At 39.0% G+C, this 21,339-nt stretch overlaps 1 protein-coding gene across 2 annotated transcripts in view; it reads right to left on the bottom strand.

Annotated features, from left to right (window-relative positions):
* The window catches only part of LOC124138158 (kinesin-like protein KIF17), a 34,500-nt gene that overhangs the window by 6,257 nt on the left and 6,904 nt on the right, over positions 1-21,339 (bottom strand). The window contains exons 4-15 of one of the 2 annotated variants that reach the window (XM_046504685.2): positions 20,462-20,631; positions 18,706-18,939; positions 16,182-16,556; positions 15,595-15,689; positions 14,045-14,204; positions 12,415-12,456; positions 6,587-6,793; positions 4,634-4,689; positions 4,358-4,491; positions 2,035-2,153; positions 903-1,009; positions 173-440 (exon numbers count right to left, since the gene is read on the bottom strand). In XM_046504685.2, coding sequence (XP_046360641.2) covers positions 173-440; positions 903-1,009; positions 2,035-2,153; positions 4,358-4,491; positions 4,634-4,689; positions 6,587-6,793; positions 12,415-12,456; positions 14,045-14,204; positions 15,595-15,689; positions 16,182-16,556; positions 18,706-18,939; positions 20,462-20,631 — 1,967 coding nt within the window. The remainder of the gene's footprint in view (positions 1-172; positions 441-902; positions 1,010-2,034; positions 2,154-4,357; positions 4,492-4,633; positions 4,690-6,586; positions 6,794-12,414; positions 12,457-14,044; positions 14,205-15,594; positions 15,690-16,181; positions 16,557-18,705; positions 18,940-20,461; positions 20,632-21,339) is intronic. The other variant, XM_046504686.2, reaches the window with a different exon arrangement.

The following is a 21,339-nucleotide window of genomic DNA, read 5'->3' as shown; positions in this document are numbered from 1 at the left end:
TATACTAGTCCTTATAATACCTAAACTATTGGCAGGTTTGGCAAGGACTACAGAACTGGTGCCAATTTCTAACACTGAATAAGCTGAAACTTCTAAAACTTCAAACTACACACAAAGGACCTACTTCTACTTTGTAATCACCAAATCAGGACAGATAACTCCAATCACTCACCAGGACCACTAGATGGCAGTGCTGTTTTCTCGATGGTCATTTTGGGGAGGACCCACTTATGCCCGTCTTCATCCCACTTGCATGTCATCTTGACCCTATCCAGGTTGCTATAGTTACAGTCTTTCCGTATACAAGGCTGAACACGTTCCAGAAGCGCCTGAATCAACAGCATCTGCTTCTCCTGTTTCCGGATGGTGTCAAGGTAGTCGATACGGTCAAACTCAAACTCAGACCGCTGGTCAGTGATCTCAATCTCAAGTGCCTCTATCTGTCAAAATACAAGAGGCTGAGTTAGTCCCCGCTGTACTCTGCGATCGCAGAATATTTACAGAAATGCCCACCTGGATCCAGAAATGTACCTGTAGCATTCGTCAAAATGGCTAATCTTGTCAAAGAAATTGTGAATCTATCTCATCTGACAAGTTTTTAAGAGTAAATATATCAACTTTATCAGGTAGAAGTTACATAGTGGCTTGAAATGCACCAGACATTCCATCTTCCCGAGGCAAGGGTGTTAAGTGACTAAAAGTCGCCACCATTTTGTTTGAAGCGAATGCAAGTGGAATCTGACTGGTCAGTAGGAGGGACATAGAAGGGACTAACTTGTAATAGCCACTTGTGGCGCTACAATCGAGCCTGGAAATTCCAGGGTTGTTCGGCAAAGGTGGAAACTGGACTTTTATAGTCACTTAACATCCTTGCCTCAGGAAGATACAGGCATTCAGTTTACCTTCTTTTTTTCCTTCTCCAGAAGTTTGTTTTTAGCTCTCACTTCATCATGAATGTTGTCATAGATGGCGATCATTATGCCATCATCATCCATGTTGGCAATGGCCTCTGTCAAAAACAGAAAATGAATTACACAAACATTCTATTTCATGTGTCATAGTCCACTGAGACATATTGAGTTACTTAGGATTAATGTGACCTTTAATAATACACTGACTGGGGCAATAGAAAACACATGTTTTTCTGTATGTTATTGTGGGTAATGATAGCACACCTACCTGAATTTCATGAATCTTTTCGTAGAGATAGTACAAAAATACCTGTATCTTCACAGTTATGCTCTAATTACCGTAATCCATCAAAAGGCAGTACACACTAATATATGAAAGACATAAGTGTCAAGTGTCACTTAACTACAACAAGGTTCATACATTATACAAGACACTTATTTATTTGGGTTATTAGTCTTAGTCTCTTTTTTTTTCTTAAATCCAGCATACCATATATCAGTTGTAAGACCTAAGAAGCAATATAAACATAACAAATTTTCCAACAAGATTTACTTTCACAACCAACAAATAACAGAAATTTAATACTTTCAAAAACAAGTATATATCTATATCATTTGTTTTTCAAATTTCAAGCCATTTTGGTGATTGTTAAGGCTTTTCAAGGTTGACACTAAAAAACATGGCTTTTCAAGAGGGCCTTACAATAATTCAAGTCTTTTTCAAGCCTGTACAAACCTCAATCTACAGACATTTAGTATGATCATGATGTTAATAAGAGAGCAAAGTTTCCCAGAAAAAGAAATTGAATGGACATCAAGCTAATTCTGGAAATGCAATGATGACAAGCACAGACAATTACAGACATGTATCACAATACAACTTAATATATACTACTCAAAATAAGTTAAAGAGCACCCGATTTGTTAATATGACCATCGTTAATTTGTCAGGCCATGAGAGATTAACTGTGGTCATATGAAAAAAATGTGTTCCTTAACTTCTTTTAAGTAGTATATACTGTGAGATAAAAGGAAAGGTGGACACTGGTCTCTAGACAGCTTCAAGTACAGATCGAAATGGCTGAGAGGGCGTGATCTGTGACTATTTCTCAACAGTTCATACCTGCAAGCTTCTGTTTCCGCTCTTCAGCATATCTCTTCCTCTTCTTCCTCCTCTCCTTCACCTCACGGTTGTTCTTGTTCTCTCCTCCAACCATCTGCTGCTGAAGTTCCTCAAGACGTCTGCACAACGGTGATAACAGTGACATGAGGAACAATAGTCCTTGTCATGAAGAACATTACAGACAGTGACATGAGGAACAATAAACTTTGTGTACAGTCTTTGTCATAGGGAAGTATACAGTCTTTGTCATAAGGAACAATACATTCTTTGTCATAAGGAACAATACAGTCTTTGTCATAAGGAACTATACAGTCTTTGTCATAAGGAAGTATACAGTCTTTGTCATAAGGAACAATACAGTCTTTGGCATAAGGAAGTATACAGTCTTTGTCATAAGGAACAATACCGTCTTTGGCATAAGGAACAATACCGTCTTTGGCATAAGGAACAATACATTCTTTGTCATAAGGAACAATACATTCTTTGTCATAAGGAACAATACATTCTTTGTCATAAGGAACAATACAGTCTTTGGCATAAGGAAGTATACAGTCTTTGTCATAAGGAACAATACATTCTTTGTCATAAGGAACAATACAATCTTTGTCATAAGGAACAATACATTCTTTGTCATAAGGAACAATACAGTCTTTGTCATAAGGAACAATACAGTCTTTGGCATAAGGAAGTATACAGTCTTTGTCATAAGGAACAATACCGTCTTTGGCATAAGGAACAATACAGTCTTTGGCATAAGGAACAATACATTCTTTGTCATAAGGAACAATACATTCTTTGTCATAAGGAACAATACAATCTTTGTCATAAGGAACAATACAGTCTTTGTCATAAGGAACAATGAACAATACAGTCTTTGTCATGATGAACAATACAGTCTTTGTCATGATGAACAATACAGTCTTTGTCATTAGGAACAATACAGTCTTTGTCATAAGGAACTATACAGTCTTTGTCATAAGGAACAATGAACAATACAGTCTTTGTCATGAGGAACAATGCAGTCTTTGTCATAAGGAACAATACATTCTTTGTCATAAGGAACAATACAGTCTTTGTCATAAGGAACTATACAGTCTTTATCATAAGGAACAATGAACAATACAGTCTTTGTCATGAGGAACTATACAGTCTTTGTCATCAGGAACAATACAGTCTTTGTTATGAGGAACAATACATTCTTTGTCATAAGGAACAATACAGTCTTCGTCCTAAGGAACAATACAGTCTTCGTCATAAGGAACAATACAGTCTTTGGCATAAGAAACAATACAGTCTTTAGCATAAGGAACTATATAGTTTGTGACACGAGGAGCAATACAGATAACAACAACCTTTGTCATGAAGAACAAACAGACGGTGACATGAGGGACTATAGTCTTTGTCACAGGACACAATACAGTCGGTTACCAGAGGAACAATACAGTCTTTCTGATGTTGGATAATACAGTTTTAGACATGAGAAACAATCAACATGAACAAAACCATGAGGCATTCAACATGAACAAAACCATGAGGCATACAGGCAATAGTATGACTCTTTTAGCTTAATGTCCATAGGCCATTCATAATAACAAATTAGTTTGAGTGAGTGAACGCAGTTGTTGCATTATCCGAAATTCAAGCATGGTCAGGTAAACAAACAAATGACCAACAAGCAATGTAATCAGGTATTATGAACCTGTGAAAATCTGGGTTAGAATTGGCCTACAGCGAACCCATGCTTGATTATTTACATACCACCATCATACAGCTGGAATATTGCTGTGTAGCGTAAAACAAAAAAAAAACACAGCACGATGCTATTCAATCAACTGGGTCCCATATTGTGGATCACCCAATCCACGTATTGTGCCCACCCAATCCCCTTGCACGGTCTCACGACAAGCAGGACGTACAGGGAACTATTCTACCCTGGAATCCCCACCAGAGTCATTTAGGCTTAAAAAAAATTAAAAAATTGGTTCTCAGGCAATGACTTTTGAAAATAGAGTAGGGACAGGTGGCATTTTCTTTTTTTTTTTGCTTGTTCAAACTAGTATGTTCCCAAATAAACAGTTGTATACCATCAACTTGGACACTATATAAACAAGCATACAAACTCCCATTGCTGCCATGACCATAACACGAGATGCACAGTAAAGCAGTGTGCATGTAAAAGGAAATAACTGTGTGCCATATTAGATTTTTTTAAGATCTGGAAATAAAAATGAAACGTGTGGCAGTCTTCATGATGATGCGGGCGGTGCCTGAGAACCAAGACTATTATTTTTTTTAGCCTTAACCATATTGTAACTTGACTCACTTCCTGACTGCCTCCTCGGACTGTATCTGACCAGTGGCCTGCTGCTGCTGCTGCTGCTGCTGCTGCTGACCAGGAGCATCCGTTGGGGTGTTGGTCAGCACCTGACTAGCTGCACTCTCACCCTCAGATCCACGCTGATAACATAATACACAATAAAAATACCATAGATCTTATTTTGGAACACAACATTACACTATTCTAAGTTCTAAATACACAATTTTTGAAACATGTTTTTGAACCTTTGAAATAATTATGAAGTCACATTTATGTACTTACACTGGCCATTGTCTCTCTTTCTACTGCTTCGCCCTGTGGGTCCATGTACTCCATCTCTGTAACATACAACCAGTGAGTGAGTGAGTGGGGTTTAGCACTGCTTTTTACATTATTCGAATTATAAATATCACAGCGTATAAGCTTCATGTGGGAGGAAAGCCCAAAGTGATGCAGATCTTAAAAGTTTATCACTTCGGTGAAACCCACGAGCATGGCTATGGTGCTGATAAGCTAGAAACATAATCGGGTAAAACTGGATTTGAACCGAGATCAAAGGTTGCCATAGGAACTAGGGCTGGGACGGTTAACTGGGTACTCGGGTCGGTTGGGTACTGAGTAGGACCCAGGTACCCACAGGACTACCCGGACCCGTGGTTAGTCATGTGATCTATTGTTTCATGATAAAAATTCACTATATAGTTACATGACAATTTTAAGTCTCTAATGTTCGCATTTCTTCATGACTATGAACACATTCCTTCTGATTTATATATGTTTGAACAAAGCCAAATCTTCAATCAACTTCAGTCCATGTATGACCACATCGTTTTCTACGTGTATCTAAATACATTCTGCCAGGGCTACTGTCAAACTATTCGCTATCGGACAGTTTGTACATATCTCTTGACACCAACAGCAGGTACCTGGGTAGGGTTGGGTAATAGGGGTGTGGGTACCCGGGGTAGAAAATTTGGTCTCATCCCAGCCCTAATAGGAACGCAGTTCTGCACAGAATATACACAGCCAGAATACTTGACACAAGTATACATACATCAAATTTATGGAATACTAACATTATATTAAAAAAAATAAAATTATCAGGATGTGTGCTGATCCTTAGTAACGTTTTTCTAAGATTGGTTGGTTTGTTGTTTAACGCCGCACTCAGCAATATTCCAGCTATATGAGGGCGGTCTGTAAATAATCCAGTCTGGACCAGACAATCCAGTGATTAATATCATGAGCATCGATCTACGCAATTGGGATCGATGACATGCATCAACCAAGTCAGCGAGCCTGACCCCCCGATCCCGTTAGTCGCTTTTACAACAAGCATAGTCGCCTCTTACGGCAAGCATGGGTTGATGAAGACCTATTCTACCCCAGAATCTTCACGGGTCTTTTTCTGAGAAAGCTATTTTCAAAATTCATATAGTTCAATTAAACCCGAACTGTTTGAATCAAACAATATCAAGTCACAATATTTTTTAGGGCCAGGTGCACTTCAGATACAGATAACATATCATGGTAATGGTATTGGATTTTAGTTATTTTAGTTTAACAGGATTGCATTTTTTGCAGACAGTTCAGGATGCTTAATGGCCACATCCCAGTCGACATCCTTCATACTGTTTTTAGAAATTATCAATGGGGTCAAATTCAAATTATAATTTAACTCACCATGAAGAGTTTCTCATCACTAACTTTTTAGTCCTGTATGTACATTTTATAAAATATCTATCTCAATAACATGTGTCTTTACCAGTATCCAACAAACACATAATTCAAAGCACATTCTATCCCGATTACCATTTGTGGCCATATTCAAAGAAGACATTGATCCATTTAAAATGTAAAACTGGACAAGTGTACATTATCAACAGCCTATCAGCATATACAGTTGAGCAATATCACAGCAAGATTCCACAGCAATTCCAACCAGTGAAGATTTAGGGTAGAACAGGTCTTCAGCAACCCATGCTTGCCGTAAAAAGCGACTGTGCTTGCCGTAAAAAGTGACAATGCTTGTCGTAAGAGGTGACTAACGGGATCGGGTGGTCAGACTCGCTGACTTGGTTGATGGATGTCATCGTATCCCAATTGCGTAGATCGATGCACATGATATCAATCACTGGATTGTCTGGTCCAGACTCGATTATTTACAGACTGCTGTCATATAGCTGGAATATTGCTAAGTGCGGCGTTAAACAACAAACAAAACACAAATCTTACCCGGTCCACTTGGCAAGTCATTTGCGGACATCACTGATGTCGGCCGTTCACGTGGAGCTGCCGATCCTGGACGTTCATCACGTCCACTGGTTCTAGTGGAAGTCCCTGACCGGGCCTTCTTCCGAGGTTTCGTTGGTCTTTCTTCCTGAAATTCCCCTTCTTCCTCCTCCTCTTCATCATTGTCACCTACTGCTTCAGGAGATTGTTCTGATAACACAGGAGACATTTAATATTCATGAATAAGCTAGAAAATAGGTGAAAAGGTTTTCAAAGGCTTGAATTACCGTATTTGACGTAATAAGCGCTCTCAAAATTAAAAATAGGGGGCTCTTATAAAAATATAATTTTGGTGAGAGAAAAAACAGAGTTGAAAGATCATAAATTTCGGGGTTTATGCTGACAGCCTGAAATGATACAAAAGAAAAGTCTGTGCTTATTATACATGGCAGATATATTTTCCAGAATTTAATTGCCCATAATTAAGGGTGCATTTAACACACAAATGCGTATCATACACGAATAAATTAGTGTACATTGATGAATCAGAAGGGGTGCTAATTGGGATTGTTCACTAGCCAATATATTAGTAAATATCGCTGTGGGCGCTCATAAGAGCATAGCACTTATTACGTCGAATACGGTAGCAGATTTTGGGAAAATGGTTATCAGAAATCACAATGAATTTACGTCATGGTGTGCATATGAAGTATTAATTCAAACAGTTGTCATAATTAGTAAAACACACTCATTCTGGGCTAACTGAAAGAAATGGATTAATAAAACATATATTTGAATGCAAATAGTTTTCCACCAATCAAAATGCAAAAACCAACATTAAAACCCAAACAACATTAAAGTATCTCTTCTGACAACACTGATGAGTGTACCCGTCAAGCCCCACCTAGACAAACAATATGTAACCCGTGAAACATTCAAAATTCTAACACAAAGCAAAGAACACAAACAAGTGATAAGTGAAAACAATGTCCTGGTGACGATTATTCCCCTTTATAGAACTGTTCAAACTGATCATTTGAATTACTATACTGCCTCCTGTCCCATGCACCTAATGATATAACTTTTATGAGTACACTAAGCTCCGAATATAATCCTGGTGAACATACTACTCAAAAGAAGTAATAGAACACCCAAATTTTTCATATGAGTATACAGGTGAGGTGAGGTGAAATAGGGTTTAACGTAGCGTCCAACATTATTGCACTTATATAGCGACGTGTGTGTGTGTGTGTGTGTGTGTGTGTGTGTGTGTGTGTGTGTGTGTGTGTGTGTGTGTGTGTGTGTGTGTGTGTGTGTGTGTGTGTGTGTGGTGTGTGTGGTGTGTGGTGTGTGGTGTGTGTGTGGTGTGTGTGGTGTGTGTGTGTGTGTGTGTGTGCTAGTCCGGACTGATGCCGATTTTTCAGTGCTAGCTCACTGAGATACCATGCCACAGTTTAACATGAATTCCCCACTCAGACACAGTATACTGACTCCGAGCCGACCAGTCCTTGTTTTAGCTCCTTAATGCCGAGCGACAGACAGGGTAACAACAAGTACCATCTTTTAACGTCTTTTGGTATGACGTGGTCGGGGATTATGAGTATACAGACTGACATTACACATGTGAAGATCCAGGGTAGAGTAGGTCCTCACCTATACAGTTGAGCAATATCACAGCGAGATTCCACAGCAATTCCGACCCCTGACGATCCAGGGTAGAATAGGTCTTCAACAACCCATGCTTGCCGTAAAAGGCAACTATGCTTGTCGTAAGAGGCGACTAACGGGATCGGGTGGTCAGACTCGCTGACTTGGTCGATGCATGTCATCGATCCCAATTTCGTGGATCGATCCTCATGATATCAATCACTGGATTGTCTGGTCCTGACTCGATTATTTACAGACCGCCGTCATATAGCTGGAATATTGCTGAGTGTGGCGTTAAACAACAAACAGAGTTACCTTGTGGACAAACAAGACATGCAGTACTGCATTCGAGCAATTTCGCAGTGTGGGTGTTTCCATAAGCCTGGGAGCAACACGAGGGAGATTTGAGGCCTTTTATGACCTGACTTACTTCTCGTCTTCTTGTCAAGTGAGGACCTGTCTGAAAATACCACCTTCACACCAGCTTCCAACACTCTTCCTGATTCAGAATCAACAGTTAAAATATTCTGGACATTAGTGAGTGCTCCGATTTATATCATAGGGTCTGTTTCTTGATGCTGCTGCCACATATTTGACCTATTGTATTGCCTTTTGTGATTGAAAAACTAATACTGTGGGTTTCAATATAACTTGTTAATTATTCATTAATCTTGTGTGATCATGTATCCATGTCACAATTCAGTTCTGTAAGACCGATTTCTGGATTAAGCTTTGTGTTTCAGTTTGGAAATCAGCAGTATGAGTGAGTGAGTGGGTTGGGTTTAACACCACTTTGAGCAGTATTCCAGTTATATGAAGACACGTCAGCTCAATGTGGGAAGAGGGGGTGCACAGGTGGCCCAGTTGTCTAAGGCAGAGTTGCGTCCCTTAGGCACGCAAGAAACCTATGATTGTGGGTTCGAATTCCGGTTCGCCCTGATTATGTTTCTAGGTTTGTCAGCACCATACATGTGCTCGTGCGTTTCACCGAAGTGGTAAACGTCTGAGACCTGCATCACTTGGGGCTTTCCTCCCACATTAAGCTGACACGCCGCGATATAACTGGAATACTGTTAAAGGCGGTGTTAAACCCTCTCACTCAGTCAGTGTGGGAGGAAAGCCTGAAATGATCCAGGTCTCAGACATTTATCACTTTAATGAAACCCACGAGCACAATGTGGTGCTGCCAAACCTAGAAACATAATTGGGGCAAACTGGGACAGCAGCATAAATTTCAAGAGAAGGAACTAGCAATTAAAACTGATACACCCACAATGGCATTGCCCAACTTCACTTAAATAAACAATTAAGTAATGCTATACATCAGTTTGACAGTTGCTGCATAGGTAATAAACTTGAAATATACATATCCAACTTGGGGATTCAGCATAGGAAAAACAGTCTGTATAACATATGGGATATATATATATATACAAAAGCCAAATGCAGCAAGAGGCACATGCATCGATTAACTCCAACAACTTGCAAACTGTATTGGGAATTCCTTATAGAGGGCATGGGTGTTCATAGTAATCTGATCATAGTGAGTGACAATGGTTTTACGCCACTTTCAGCAATATTCCAGCTATAACGCAGCGGTGGGACACCAGAAATTGGCTTCACACAATGTGCTCATGTGGGGAATCAAACCCAGGTCTTCAGCGTGACGTGCGAACGCTTTAACCACTAGGCTACCCCAATTTGTTCTTAACTCACATACAGTATCACTATACTATCAGTTACGAAGTGGACATGCCACATATTGATTCATGGTATTTCTAAACTATGAATTCTTGTCGTGTTGACTAAAAAACAAGTAATAAATGCAAACAGTAAACGTCCCCGATTTCTAACAAAACAGAATTGAATGAGCATCGTTTCACATCTCTTTTACCAATATTCCATGCAAAAGAACCAGCTTCACACAATGAACCCATGTGTGGATTTGAACCCGGTCTTCGTTGTGGTCAGAAATCACTTAAACAACAAGGCTACCCCACTGACTCCTTAACAGAACTTAATAGACATGGCCACTAAATTTACTGTGATTGAAATTGCTTTTATCAATTTAAGTTTTGGTCTACGGAACAAAACAAAACATTCCCATTTTAAAACTTCAGAACACATAAAAAGCCAATTCACTTATAACCAGTAATACCAATAAAAAATATTAAAAAAACAGCAAAAACATTCATTTTCTTCAAACAGATGATCATAATGTAGCTTTCCTGTGCAACGGTTACCAAGACGATACAAGTAAGCTACAAGTAGCATATACAAGCATACTATTAATGGCATTATATTTTCTAGGTATTCAAAGCACAAGGATACATTCCCTATGTTGCAAGCATAGCTGAAAAAGAAATCATTTCAAAATAACCACATTATACAAGCAAATGCATGTGAAATTGATTAACAACACAAGCCTGGCCACAGAAAGCCTGGTATGTGTAATAAAACTGATATTGACAACTTCTACTGTTCTGGATGGTGTCAGTCAAAGTGAAATGAGACACTGCTGTGGGTAATCAGCCTTATTTTGAAATTGACGCTTCAGATAAAAGTTGTTTTCATTTCTACTGCCATCAAATTTGAGAGGCATCACTGTTTGTTTCTAGAATGAATTATAATCAATAGTTCAAGTTGATGACTTACTACTCAAAAGAAGTTAAAGACCATCTGATTCTTTCATACTACTCGAGTTAACCTGTCATGCCATGATTCTTTAATATTACTATAGTTAATGTGTCATGCCATGATTCTTTCATATTACTATAGTTAATGTGTCATGCCATGATTCTTTCATATTACTGTAGTTAATTTGTTATGCCATGATTCTTTCATATTGCTGTAGTTAATGTGTCATGCCATGATTCTTTCATATTGCTCTAGTTAGTGTGTCATGCCATGATTCTTTCATATTGCTGTAGTTAATATGTCTTGCCATGATTCTTTCATATTGCTGTAGTTAATGTGTCATGCCATGATTCTTTCATATTGCTGTAGTTAATGTGTCATGCCATGAATCTTTCATATTGCTGTAGTTAATATGTCATGCCATGATTCTTTCATATTGCTGTAGTTAATGTGTCATGCCATGATTCTTTCATATTGCTGTAGTTAATGTGTCATGCCATGATTCTTTCATATTGCTGTAGTTAATGTGTCATGCCATGATTCTTTCATATTGCTCTAGTTAGTGTGTCTTGCCATGATTCTTTCATATTGCTGTAGTTAATATGTCATGCCATGATTCTTTCATATTACTATAGTTAATGAGTCATGCCATGATTCTTTCATATTGCTGTAGTTAATGTGTCATGCCATGATTCTTTCATATTACTATAGTTAATGTGTCATGCCACGATTCTTTCATATTACTATAGGTAATGTGTCATGCCACGATTCTTTCATATTACTATAGGTAATGTGTCATGCCATGATTCTTTCATATAACTGTAGCTAATGTGTCATGCCACGATTCTTTCATATTACTATAGGTAATGTGTCATGCCACGATTCTTTCATATTACTATAGGTAATGTGTCATGCCATGATTCTTTCATATTACTGTACTTAATGTGTCATGCCATGATTCTTTCATATTACTGTACTTAATGTGTCATGCCATGATTCTTTCATATTACTGTACTTAATGTGTCATGATATATTAACATCATGACATGAAAGAATCAGGTGGCCCTTAACTTCTTTTCAGTAGTATACATGGGGATAAGGGGATACAAAATGTCTATTTAAACATATGAATCATAACTAAAAAGAGATGAAATGAAACGTCTTCATGACTACATTTCAATATTCAAACAATATTAAACATCCATTGTGCACTACAGTATATATATCCAAACGGAGTTACATCAAAAAGACAATGATTCATTGTACCAGTTCAATTGAATCTAAAACATACAATCCTTAACTGTGTTCACAACAATTATTTCATTAGAATTGTAATTTGACTTGATATTAACACCAATCAATCAAACCAGATACATCAATCGCCATGACAGAAATGTACAAGTTGTCAATTGTGGTGAGATTGATTGCAAAAGGCGAACAAACTGTGAAACTGGTGAGTGTGTAGGTAAACCGGTGTGTGAGAGCAAGAAACTGACATGGATCAACAACATGCACGTCACTCTGAAATAGTCAAACTTGTCACTCACTGTCCTTCACTCCCTCTTGTGACCACTCTATTTCTCCAAGCACTGCCAGTGATGAGGTAGTAAGCAATTAGTCAATTACATGGGGTGTACATAGCACATCTAGTACTTAAAATAGCATTGGACTCTAACGGCAGTGTCATGTTGATTGCAAACTTTTAGTAATTGAAATTAGTTCATGAGAAATAGCATCATGTGGTGGATGTCAATATCACAATGGACAAAGAAATATTAACATTCTTCCATACATTCAGCTTCAAAAAGTAATCATTTCAAACAAAGTTGGATAAAGGTGTTAATAGAACATTTAGAATATGACATCATTATTTCTATCTGGAGATAGTTAGAAAAAGTTGTTTCTGAGCAAAAATGATATTTATTAAGGAATGGTTTTTTTGGCTCACTCAATCTATGAATCATTTATCTCAATCAATTTCAAATCACATGACCATGATTACTAAGAAGTAGATCATAACCAAAAAAATAATTCAAGCTGATATATAAAGAAAATTAATTGAATTCTCTAAAGCATCCTTAATTGACGCCATTGTGCTTTAGGCAAATGGGTTGTTACACCGTACTCTTGCTCGAGATTTTAATATATTTCCATGATCAATCTATTTGTAAAGAGTATTTTTTGCATCACTTTCAAATATTTTTTTGCAAACACAGCAACACCCTATATTGTTAGCTATATTTAAACCCTGCATAGGACCAGCTGTTCTAGAAAAAGTATATATATGTATGACAACAAATTGACTTGACTATCCGATGAGGAGCACTGTTGCACTAAGGATCAAAAACAATTTCACATCAATATTGATCTTTACAAACTTAGACGACATCAACACATTGAACAATGGATCACCAACGAATAAAATTATGTCCGTCACGACAACAAAGTTTTAAGTAATCCCAGATTGAAATTCTAAGAGCTGAGCTGTGAGAAACTGAAGAGACCCATAGAAAAATTCTGTACTTTAAAGCTTTTCTACGGTATGTCATCCTTTTACTTACCAGTCTCATCATTCTAAATACCGTATTTGATGTAATAAGCGCCCGATCTAATAAGTGCCCCCAGCGATATTTGCTAATATATTGGCTGGTGAACAATCCCAATTGGCACCCCTTCCGATTGATCAATGTACACAAGACTTATTAATTCGTGTATAATACACATTCTTGTGTTATATGGACCCTTAATTATAGGCAATTAAATTCTGGAAACATATGTTTGTCGTGTATAATACGCACAGACATTTCTTTTGTATCATTTCAGGCTGTCAGCATAAACCATGAAATTTACGATCTTTTCTTTTCACCAAAATCATATTCTAATAAGAGCCCCCTATTTCTAATTCTAAGAGTGCCCTGGGCGCTTATTACGTCGAATACGGTAACTTTTTTCATAGTCATACAAATTTTATTCTACATTTTTTTATTGATATGTACAGTACTTACATATTTAAATTTAGAAATCAAAGCAAAAAGATGAAAGAAAATGAATAGTACTTATCTACAAAGCTGAAGCTGTTAAACAACTATCACTATCTATTTAAAAGGTTTACTTTTGAAGAAGCAAGTATGGAAAAGATTAGATCAAAAGGGGAAAGGAAATTAGTGCAACTATTACCTGCTGCTGATGGAGGCAAGTGAGCCAGCTGACCGTCCACTGACCGCAGCTGTTCATCATAAAAGCTACGGAGCTTGGTCATGTCTTCTTCAAGCTTGGCCTTCCCAACTTTCTCCATCTCATACTTATCTGCCATGTCATCCATCCGTGTCTCATACTCCTGTAAACACAGAAAAGTATTCTCTGAACCTTCATCCCAGCTGCTCCTCATGAAGAGTGAGTGAGTTTGATTTAACGCCACATTTAACAGTATTCCAGGAATATATTGCATGTCAGCTTAAAGTGGGAGGAAAGCTCAAAGTGATGCAGATCTTAGAGTGATTGAGTGATTATGGTTTTACGCCGCTTTTAGCAATATTCCAGCAATATCACGGTGGGGGACACCAGAAATGGGCTTCACACATTGTACCCATGTCGGGGATTGAACCTGGGTCTTCGGCGTGACAAGCAAACCCTTTAACCACTAGGCTACCCGACCGCCCCGCAGATCTTAGACATTTACCACTTTGGTGACACCCACAAGCACTGGTATGGTGCTGACAAACCTAGAAACACAATCAGGGTGAACCGGGATTAGAAGCCACAAGCACAGGTTTCTGGCTTGCCCAAGGGACGCAACTCTGCACAGCAAATTGCAGTGCATTAGATGACTTATGTATCAAGACATGGAAGACAAACAGATCTCTTATGATATAATCATGAATTGACTTTCTCTTTGTGTGAGTTCATTGGAGTATGAAAAGGTTAATACAAGGCATTCCGAATTACAGTTACGGGCTGTCCATCAATATCATCATCTATCTCTCACTTCAGTAGGATAAACATTTAAAACCGGAGAGACTTTTGTACTGCTATAAAATCTCAGTTGGAAGGCGTAGTCTAGAATGGAAGTCACCTGTTAAAAACTATTGCTGTAAACCTCAAGAAAGCTGCTTTCTCATTGACTAATGTCGACTTCATGTTAGTCATTTCATTTGTGTCAAAGTGTTTGAAAGGTAGTTCTGACGCGACCTCTAATGGTGTATCCTCAGATCTTTATGTAGCAGTAGCGAGCACTAAGATCTAATTTTAATGTCTCAAGATGGGTCAATGTCCAAGAAATGAGCCGATCTGAAACCCTGTTAATTGATTGACATTTTAATTCTGTATGTTTATTAGCAATTGACATATCATTTACCATAATGTGCTGTATTTGGGGGAAATACAACATAAACCTTTGTCCACTTAAAGGAAAACTAAAGTGAGAGAGTATGTCGGGATTAATATGTGCTGTGAACACTGTATTACTTATAATTATATCACTACATGTCATGAAAAAGGACTTAAAGCTCTAAATATAAGAAATAACATTTTTGGTGAAATTCACAAAAATGGGCATGGCACAGACAGATCAGAATCACAATTTTTCATTCAACCAGTTTTTCAAAACCAACCCAGCAGATCCTGGCAGCTAAGGGGCAGAACTCTGCACAGTGTGACGTGATGACCACAGCGCCATCCATGCTCTTCACAATTGTGCTAAGTATTTCTCCCTGCAGAATCTACACTACCTCTCTCAGTCTCTCCTTCTCTGCCTCCAGCTCTTCCCGTGTGACGCCCCCTGGTGACTGTCTGTTAGCCTTGGCCTGGGCTGCTTTCTGTACACCTAAACCACGAAAGAGTATGTAGTGTCGTGTTCCAAATAAAGTGAGTGAGTTAGGCTTAATTCCACTTTGAACTGCATTCTAGTTATATTATATCATAATAATGTGGGAGAAATGATGCAGGTCATAGACGTTTACCATTTTGGTGAAACCCACGAGCATGGGTATGGTGCTGACAAATCAAGAAACATAAGTGTGGCATAATCATAGGCTTCTGACGTGCCACAGTATACTGACTCTAGCCGATCAGTCCTTGTTTTATCCCCCTAATGCCAAGCACCAGGCAGGGTAACAACAAGTACCATGTATTAACGTCTTTTTGTATGATATGGCTCCCAACAAACATTTCACCACTAGGCCACTTGTAAATGATAGTTAATGAAATGAGCTGAGTTATCATCAGGGCAAATTTGCGATATACAAACCAGTAATCACAGTGGTTCCTTAGTAAAGATTTTAAAACAATGAAAACTAATTTCTGTCTAACAACTCACCAGAAAAGCCATCAGCAAGTGGCATCTGACCCATCAGCATGGCCTTCAACTTCTCGATCTCCTCCTGGTACTCTCGGAGGAGAGCATCCTTAGGGTCTTCATTGATTTTGGGCTTGTTCTTGATGTTCTTGGCCCTGTTGGCGTAGCGGAGCGTACTGATGGTCTCCTCGTAGTTGTTGTCAGCAGGAGACAGACACGCCACCATCATGGTCTTGGTGTTGCCTCCCAGTGAGTCTTGCAGCAGCCGGGTCAGCTTGGAGTCTCTGTATGGTATATGCTTTGACTTACCATCAACTAGGGCTGATATGACGTTACCCAGGGCAGAGAGAGACAGGTTGATCTTAGTGGCCTCTTTCAGTCGATCACCTGTGGCACCTGCGAAACAGAGTTAGTGAGTTCGGTTTAATGCCGCTTTGAACAGTATTCCAGTTATATCATGGTACCTCAGCTTCATGTGGAAGCAAAGCCTAAGGGAGATAATGCTCATGATGTCAATCACTGGATTTTCTGGTCCAGATTCGATTATTTACAGACCGCCGTCATATAGCTGGAATATTGCTAAGTGGGGTGTTAAACAAGAAACAAACAAATCTAAAGTGCTAGTCCACTGAGATACCATGCCGCAGTTTGACATGGATACCCCACTCAGACACAGTGTACTGATTGAGCCGATCAGTCCCTTAATGCCAAGCGCCAGGCTGGGTAACAACAAGTACCATCTTTTAACGTCTTTTGGTATGACATGGCCCTGAATCGATTCACTGACCTCCGCTCAGCTAAAATGAATAGAATTATCATTAAACCGCCCGTATGTTATCAGAAATCAGCGGGCCACTGTAACTTGATAATGCCCTCATATTACTTGACGACGGACCATTATCACGCCCTTTGTTAGATGACGTCATAGGATAGGGATAGGTGACGTCACGTTGAATAGTGACGTCATCTGGTTTGTTCTATGACGTTTCCATATTTGTAAAAGTGGGTCAGTGGCATTCGTGTTGATTGCAGTAAATGTTTCAAAACCGATATTGTTGTTTCTTTTTATTTGATAACAAATTCCATCCATTTTGGCTATAATAACGGTAACGCTATTTTTCAGTGCATTATCATTTCAGAAGCCCTCCTCGTCGGGCCGTTAATGGAAGACCTCAGGCATCTGCAAATGATAATGCCCTTAAAAATAGCGTTACCCTTATATGAATGAAATGAGCTGAGCTATCATCAGGGCAAATCTGTGTTTACAAACCACTAGTCACAGCAGTTCCTTTGCAAAAATTTCAAAACAATGACAACTAATTTCTGTCTGACAAATGCTCTATCATGGTGCCTCAGCTTAATGTGGGAACAAAGCCTAAGTGTTGAAGTCAGATTACACAGGGTGGATTTGCTCATGGAACACAAAACAGGGACAGAATTCAGAATGCACAGATGTCGAATGACGCCGAGATAATATATGATAATGTAGGGGTCTGTACTAGTGAGTGAGTGAGAATGGTTTTATGCCGCTTTTAGCAATATTCCAACAATATCACGGCGGGTGAAACCAGAAATGGGCTTCACACATTGTACCCATGTCGGGAATCAAACCCAGGTCTTCGGCGTGACGAGTGAACGCTTTAACCACTAGGCTACCCGACCGCCCCTGGGGGGCTGTACTAGAACCAAAACCTTTTGTTAGACTAGACAGAATGTCGCATTAGATTGATTGGTTTGTTTGTTTAATGCTGCACTCAGCAATATTCCAGCTATATGACAGCGGTCTGTAAATAATCAAGTCTGGACCAGACAGTCCAGTGATTGACATCATGAGCATTGATCCACGCAATTGGGACCGATGTCATGTCACACCGATCCCGTAAGTTGCCTCTTACGAGAAGCATATTCGCCTTTTACGGCAAGCATGGGTTGCTGAAGACCTATTCTACCCCGGATCTTCACAGGGCAACAGTATATTAAACAAGACCATCTAAATGTTGCATTAAAAAGTTCACTATGTGTTTTTCATAACTAGGTTGGAATTCCTGGGCTCGATCGTAGCGCCACCAGTGGTTATTACGAGTTATGTCCCTTCTAGGCCTCTCCTATGGACCAATCAGATTCCACCCCTAGTATCATTTGCATTTGTTTCAAACAAAATGGCCCAGTCAAGACGATGTGATCGATAATCAAGATCTATATTGTGATAAAATGGGTCTTAAATCACAAAGTGCATCAAATTACACGAGCACCTTGGTCAAAAACATGAAAAGACTTGGGAAATATCTGTTGACAATGAGTTGTAAATCCTGCAATCGACCGAAATCTGTACGACAGTTTACGAACCGAATTTCGATGTGTGATTTTGATTGGACTATGTATGCATAGACTCGTTAGTCCAGCCAAATTTTAACTCCATAATACCTGCCTAGTTCGGCAAGGGTGGAAACTGGACTTTTGTAGTCAGTTAACTGTAAGGTGGACATACATATATATATAAATATGAGATTGCCAATCACAACAAAGACCATCACAGACTGTTTACCTGTTTTTCCCTGCCTCTCACTTCCTGCCAAGTCCACCAGGTTGAGTTTGCCTGCACGTATATGTTCCTCCCCTTCGTCATCCTCCGTGGCCATCTCCATGCAGATGGTGAAGATGGAGTGACTGCGTGATGAGTCGGCATTCATCAACGTGGACCCGGTGGACCGATTCCTCCATCCCTTCTCCATGATGCGTTCACACTCCTTCACATTGTGTACAGGATGCATAGATAAACCTGGCAATACATACCAAGTCTTAGAAAAAATCAATTGAAACAACTTGTTGAGGAGAATCACTTTTAGTTCCCCTCATGTCATCATAAGAGAATCATGTTTAGTTCCCCATATGTCATCATAAGAGAATCACGTTTGGTTCCCCATATGTCATAAGAGAATCATGTTTAGTTCCCCATATGTCATCATAAGAGAATCATGTTTAGTTCCCCTTATGTCATCAGAAGAGAATCATGTTTAGTTCCCCATGTCATCATAAGAGAATCATGTTTAGTTCCCCATATGTCATCATAAGAGAATCACGTTTAGTTCCCCATATGTCATCATAAGAGAATCACGTTTGGTTCCCCATATGTCATAAGAGAATTATGTTAAGTTCCCCATATGTCATCATAAGAGAATCATGTTTAGTTCCCCTTATGTCATCATAAGAGAATCACTTGTAGTTCCCCATGTCATCATGAGAGAATCATGTTTAGTTCCCCATATATGTCATCATAAGAGAATCATGTTTAGTTCCCCTTATGTCATCAGAAGAGAATCATGTTTAGTTCCCCATGTCATCATAAGAGAATCATGTTTAGTTCCCCATATGTCATCATAAGAGAATCACGTTTAGTTCCCCATATGTCATCATAAGAGAATCATGTTTAGTTCCCCATATATGTTATGAGAGAATCACTTTTAGTTCCCCATTAATTGTATAATTTCATGTTAGGATGTAAGGTAGATATGTTATCGTCGCCTTCCACTGCATAACACAACTCTGAGTTTGGTTTATTTTCGTCCAAAAACATTGGTTGGTCTCCAGAGGTGTAATGATAGGTGATTTGAGATATGATACATATCCCGATACCATGGGTGTGATATGATTTGTATCCTGATACAGAACTTTTATTTCATAACTTGATATTCTTTCTTTTTGCAGGTGAATCATAACCCAGAATCATTTGTTTTTAAATTTCAGAAAGAGTTGTGACATTGCAGGGCAGAAACACGCTCGAGGGCACCGTAAATGTCATATACAGCCAACCGGGAAATAGTAGAGAATCTGCGTAAGCTGACCGTTGAACAGTTGCTTTTATAACTTGCAATGTAAATGTCATATACAGCCAACCGGGGAATAGTAGAGAATCTGCGTAAGCTGACCGTTGAACAGTTGCTTTTATAACTTGCAATGTAAATGTCATATATAACTTGCAAAGTAAATGTCATATACAGCCAACCAGGAAATACTAGAGAATCTGCATAAGCTGACCGTTGAACAGTTGCTTTTATAACTTGCAATGTAAATGTCATATATAACTTGCAATGTAAATGTCATATACAGCCAACCGGGAAATACTAGAGAATCTGCGTAAGCTGACGGTTGAACAGTTGCTTTTATAACTTGCAATGTAAATGTCATATACAGCCAACCAGGAAAAACTAGGGAATATGCGTAAGCTGACCGTTGAACAGTTGCTTTTATAACTTGCAATGTAATGTATCTTATGTATCACTATGAGTCCTACTGCTACTCACTGTTAACATAGACGCCCTTCTCTGGATGTTCCTTCAGATCTAGCTTAGCCTTTACATCCTTGCCCAACAAATCTCGGATCTCTTCATTGTAAATTTCCAGGTAGGAGGCATGGATGAGGAACTTTGTTGCGTCCGAAACTGACACTGTCTCAAAAACATGATCAAAAGCTCTGGAATAGAATAAAAACTAATATCAACATAAAAACATTTTAGGAGAAGCTAGTAGTATATAGGAAATTTGAATCAGATCTTTGAAATTCAACAAAGAAAAAATACAAAATGTCATCATGAGGCTTGGAGTACAGTGTGATGATACTGGTGGAATTTAGGGTGAGAAGCCCCTTTCCTCGGATTGCACAGGAGTTGATAAGGCAAGGATTGGACCATTCCTTTAAGGTCAAACCAACCATGGGTATTCTAGCCTTGTACATCAAGCATGGAGTGAGTACTGGGGATCCATTTTGCCCTATAATCCTCATTGGACAATTTATCTTTTGAAGAAAATCACAAAAATGAGCCTTTCGGGTTAAATGCTATGTTTTTATACTGACCTGAAACGACCTGCTTTAGCTTCCCTATAGGATACAAACAGACACTACTGGAACAGACAGACAGTTGAAACAGACTATAGTCCGTGCCCTAATACCCATGAGCATTTGCTGGGTCCAAAGCTGTGAGTTCCCTCAACGTCACTGCAGAGACCTTGAAGATAAGAACTGGCAAATACAGTTGCAGATGTACGGAGATGAGGCTCATACCTCATGTGGGTTGTGAGCCGACAAGAGGCGGCAGGCCAGCATGGCGATACACACGAATGATAACCGACTGGAGCAAAAAGAAGACAATATTGCAGGTCACCGCTGCTGTGACACGGTTGG

The sequence above is a fragment of the Haliotis rufescens genome, unplaced genomic scaffold (assembly GCF_023055435.1).
Source record: "Haliotis rufescens isolate VD_foot unplaced genomic scaffold, xgHalRufe1.0.p SCAF_6, whole genome shotgun sequence".
Classification (NCBI taxonomy): Eukaryota; Metazoa; Mollusca; class Gastropoda; order Lepetellida; family Haliotidae; genus Haliotis; species Haliotis rufescens.
This window is presented reverse-complemented; position numbering and strand designations above follow the sequence as displayed.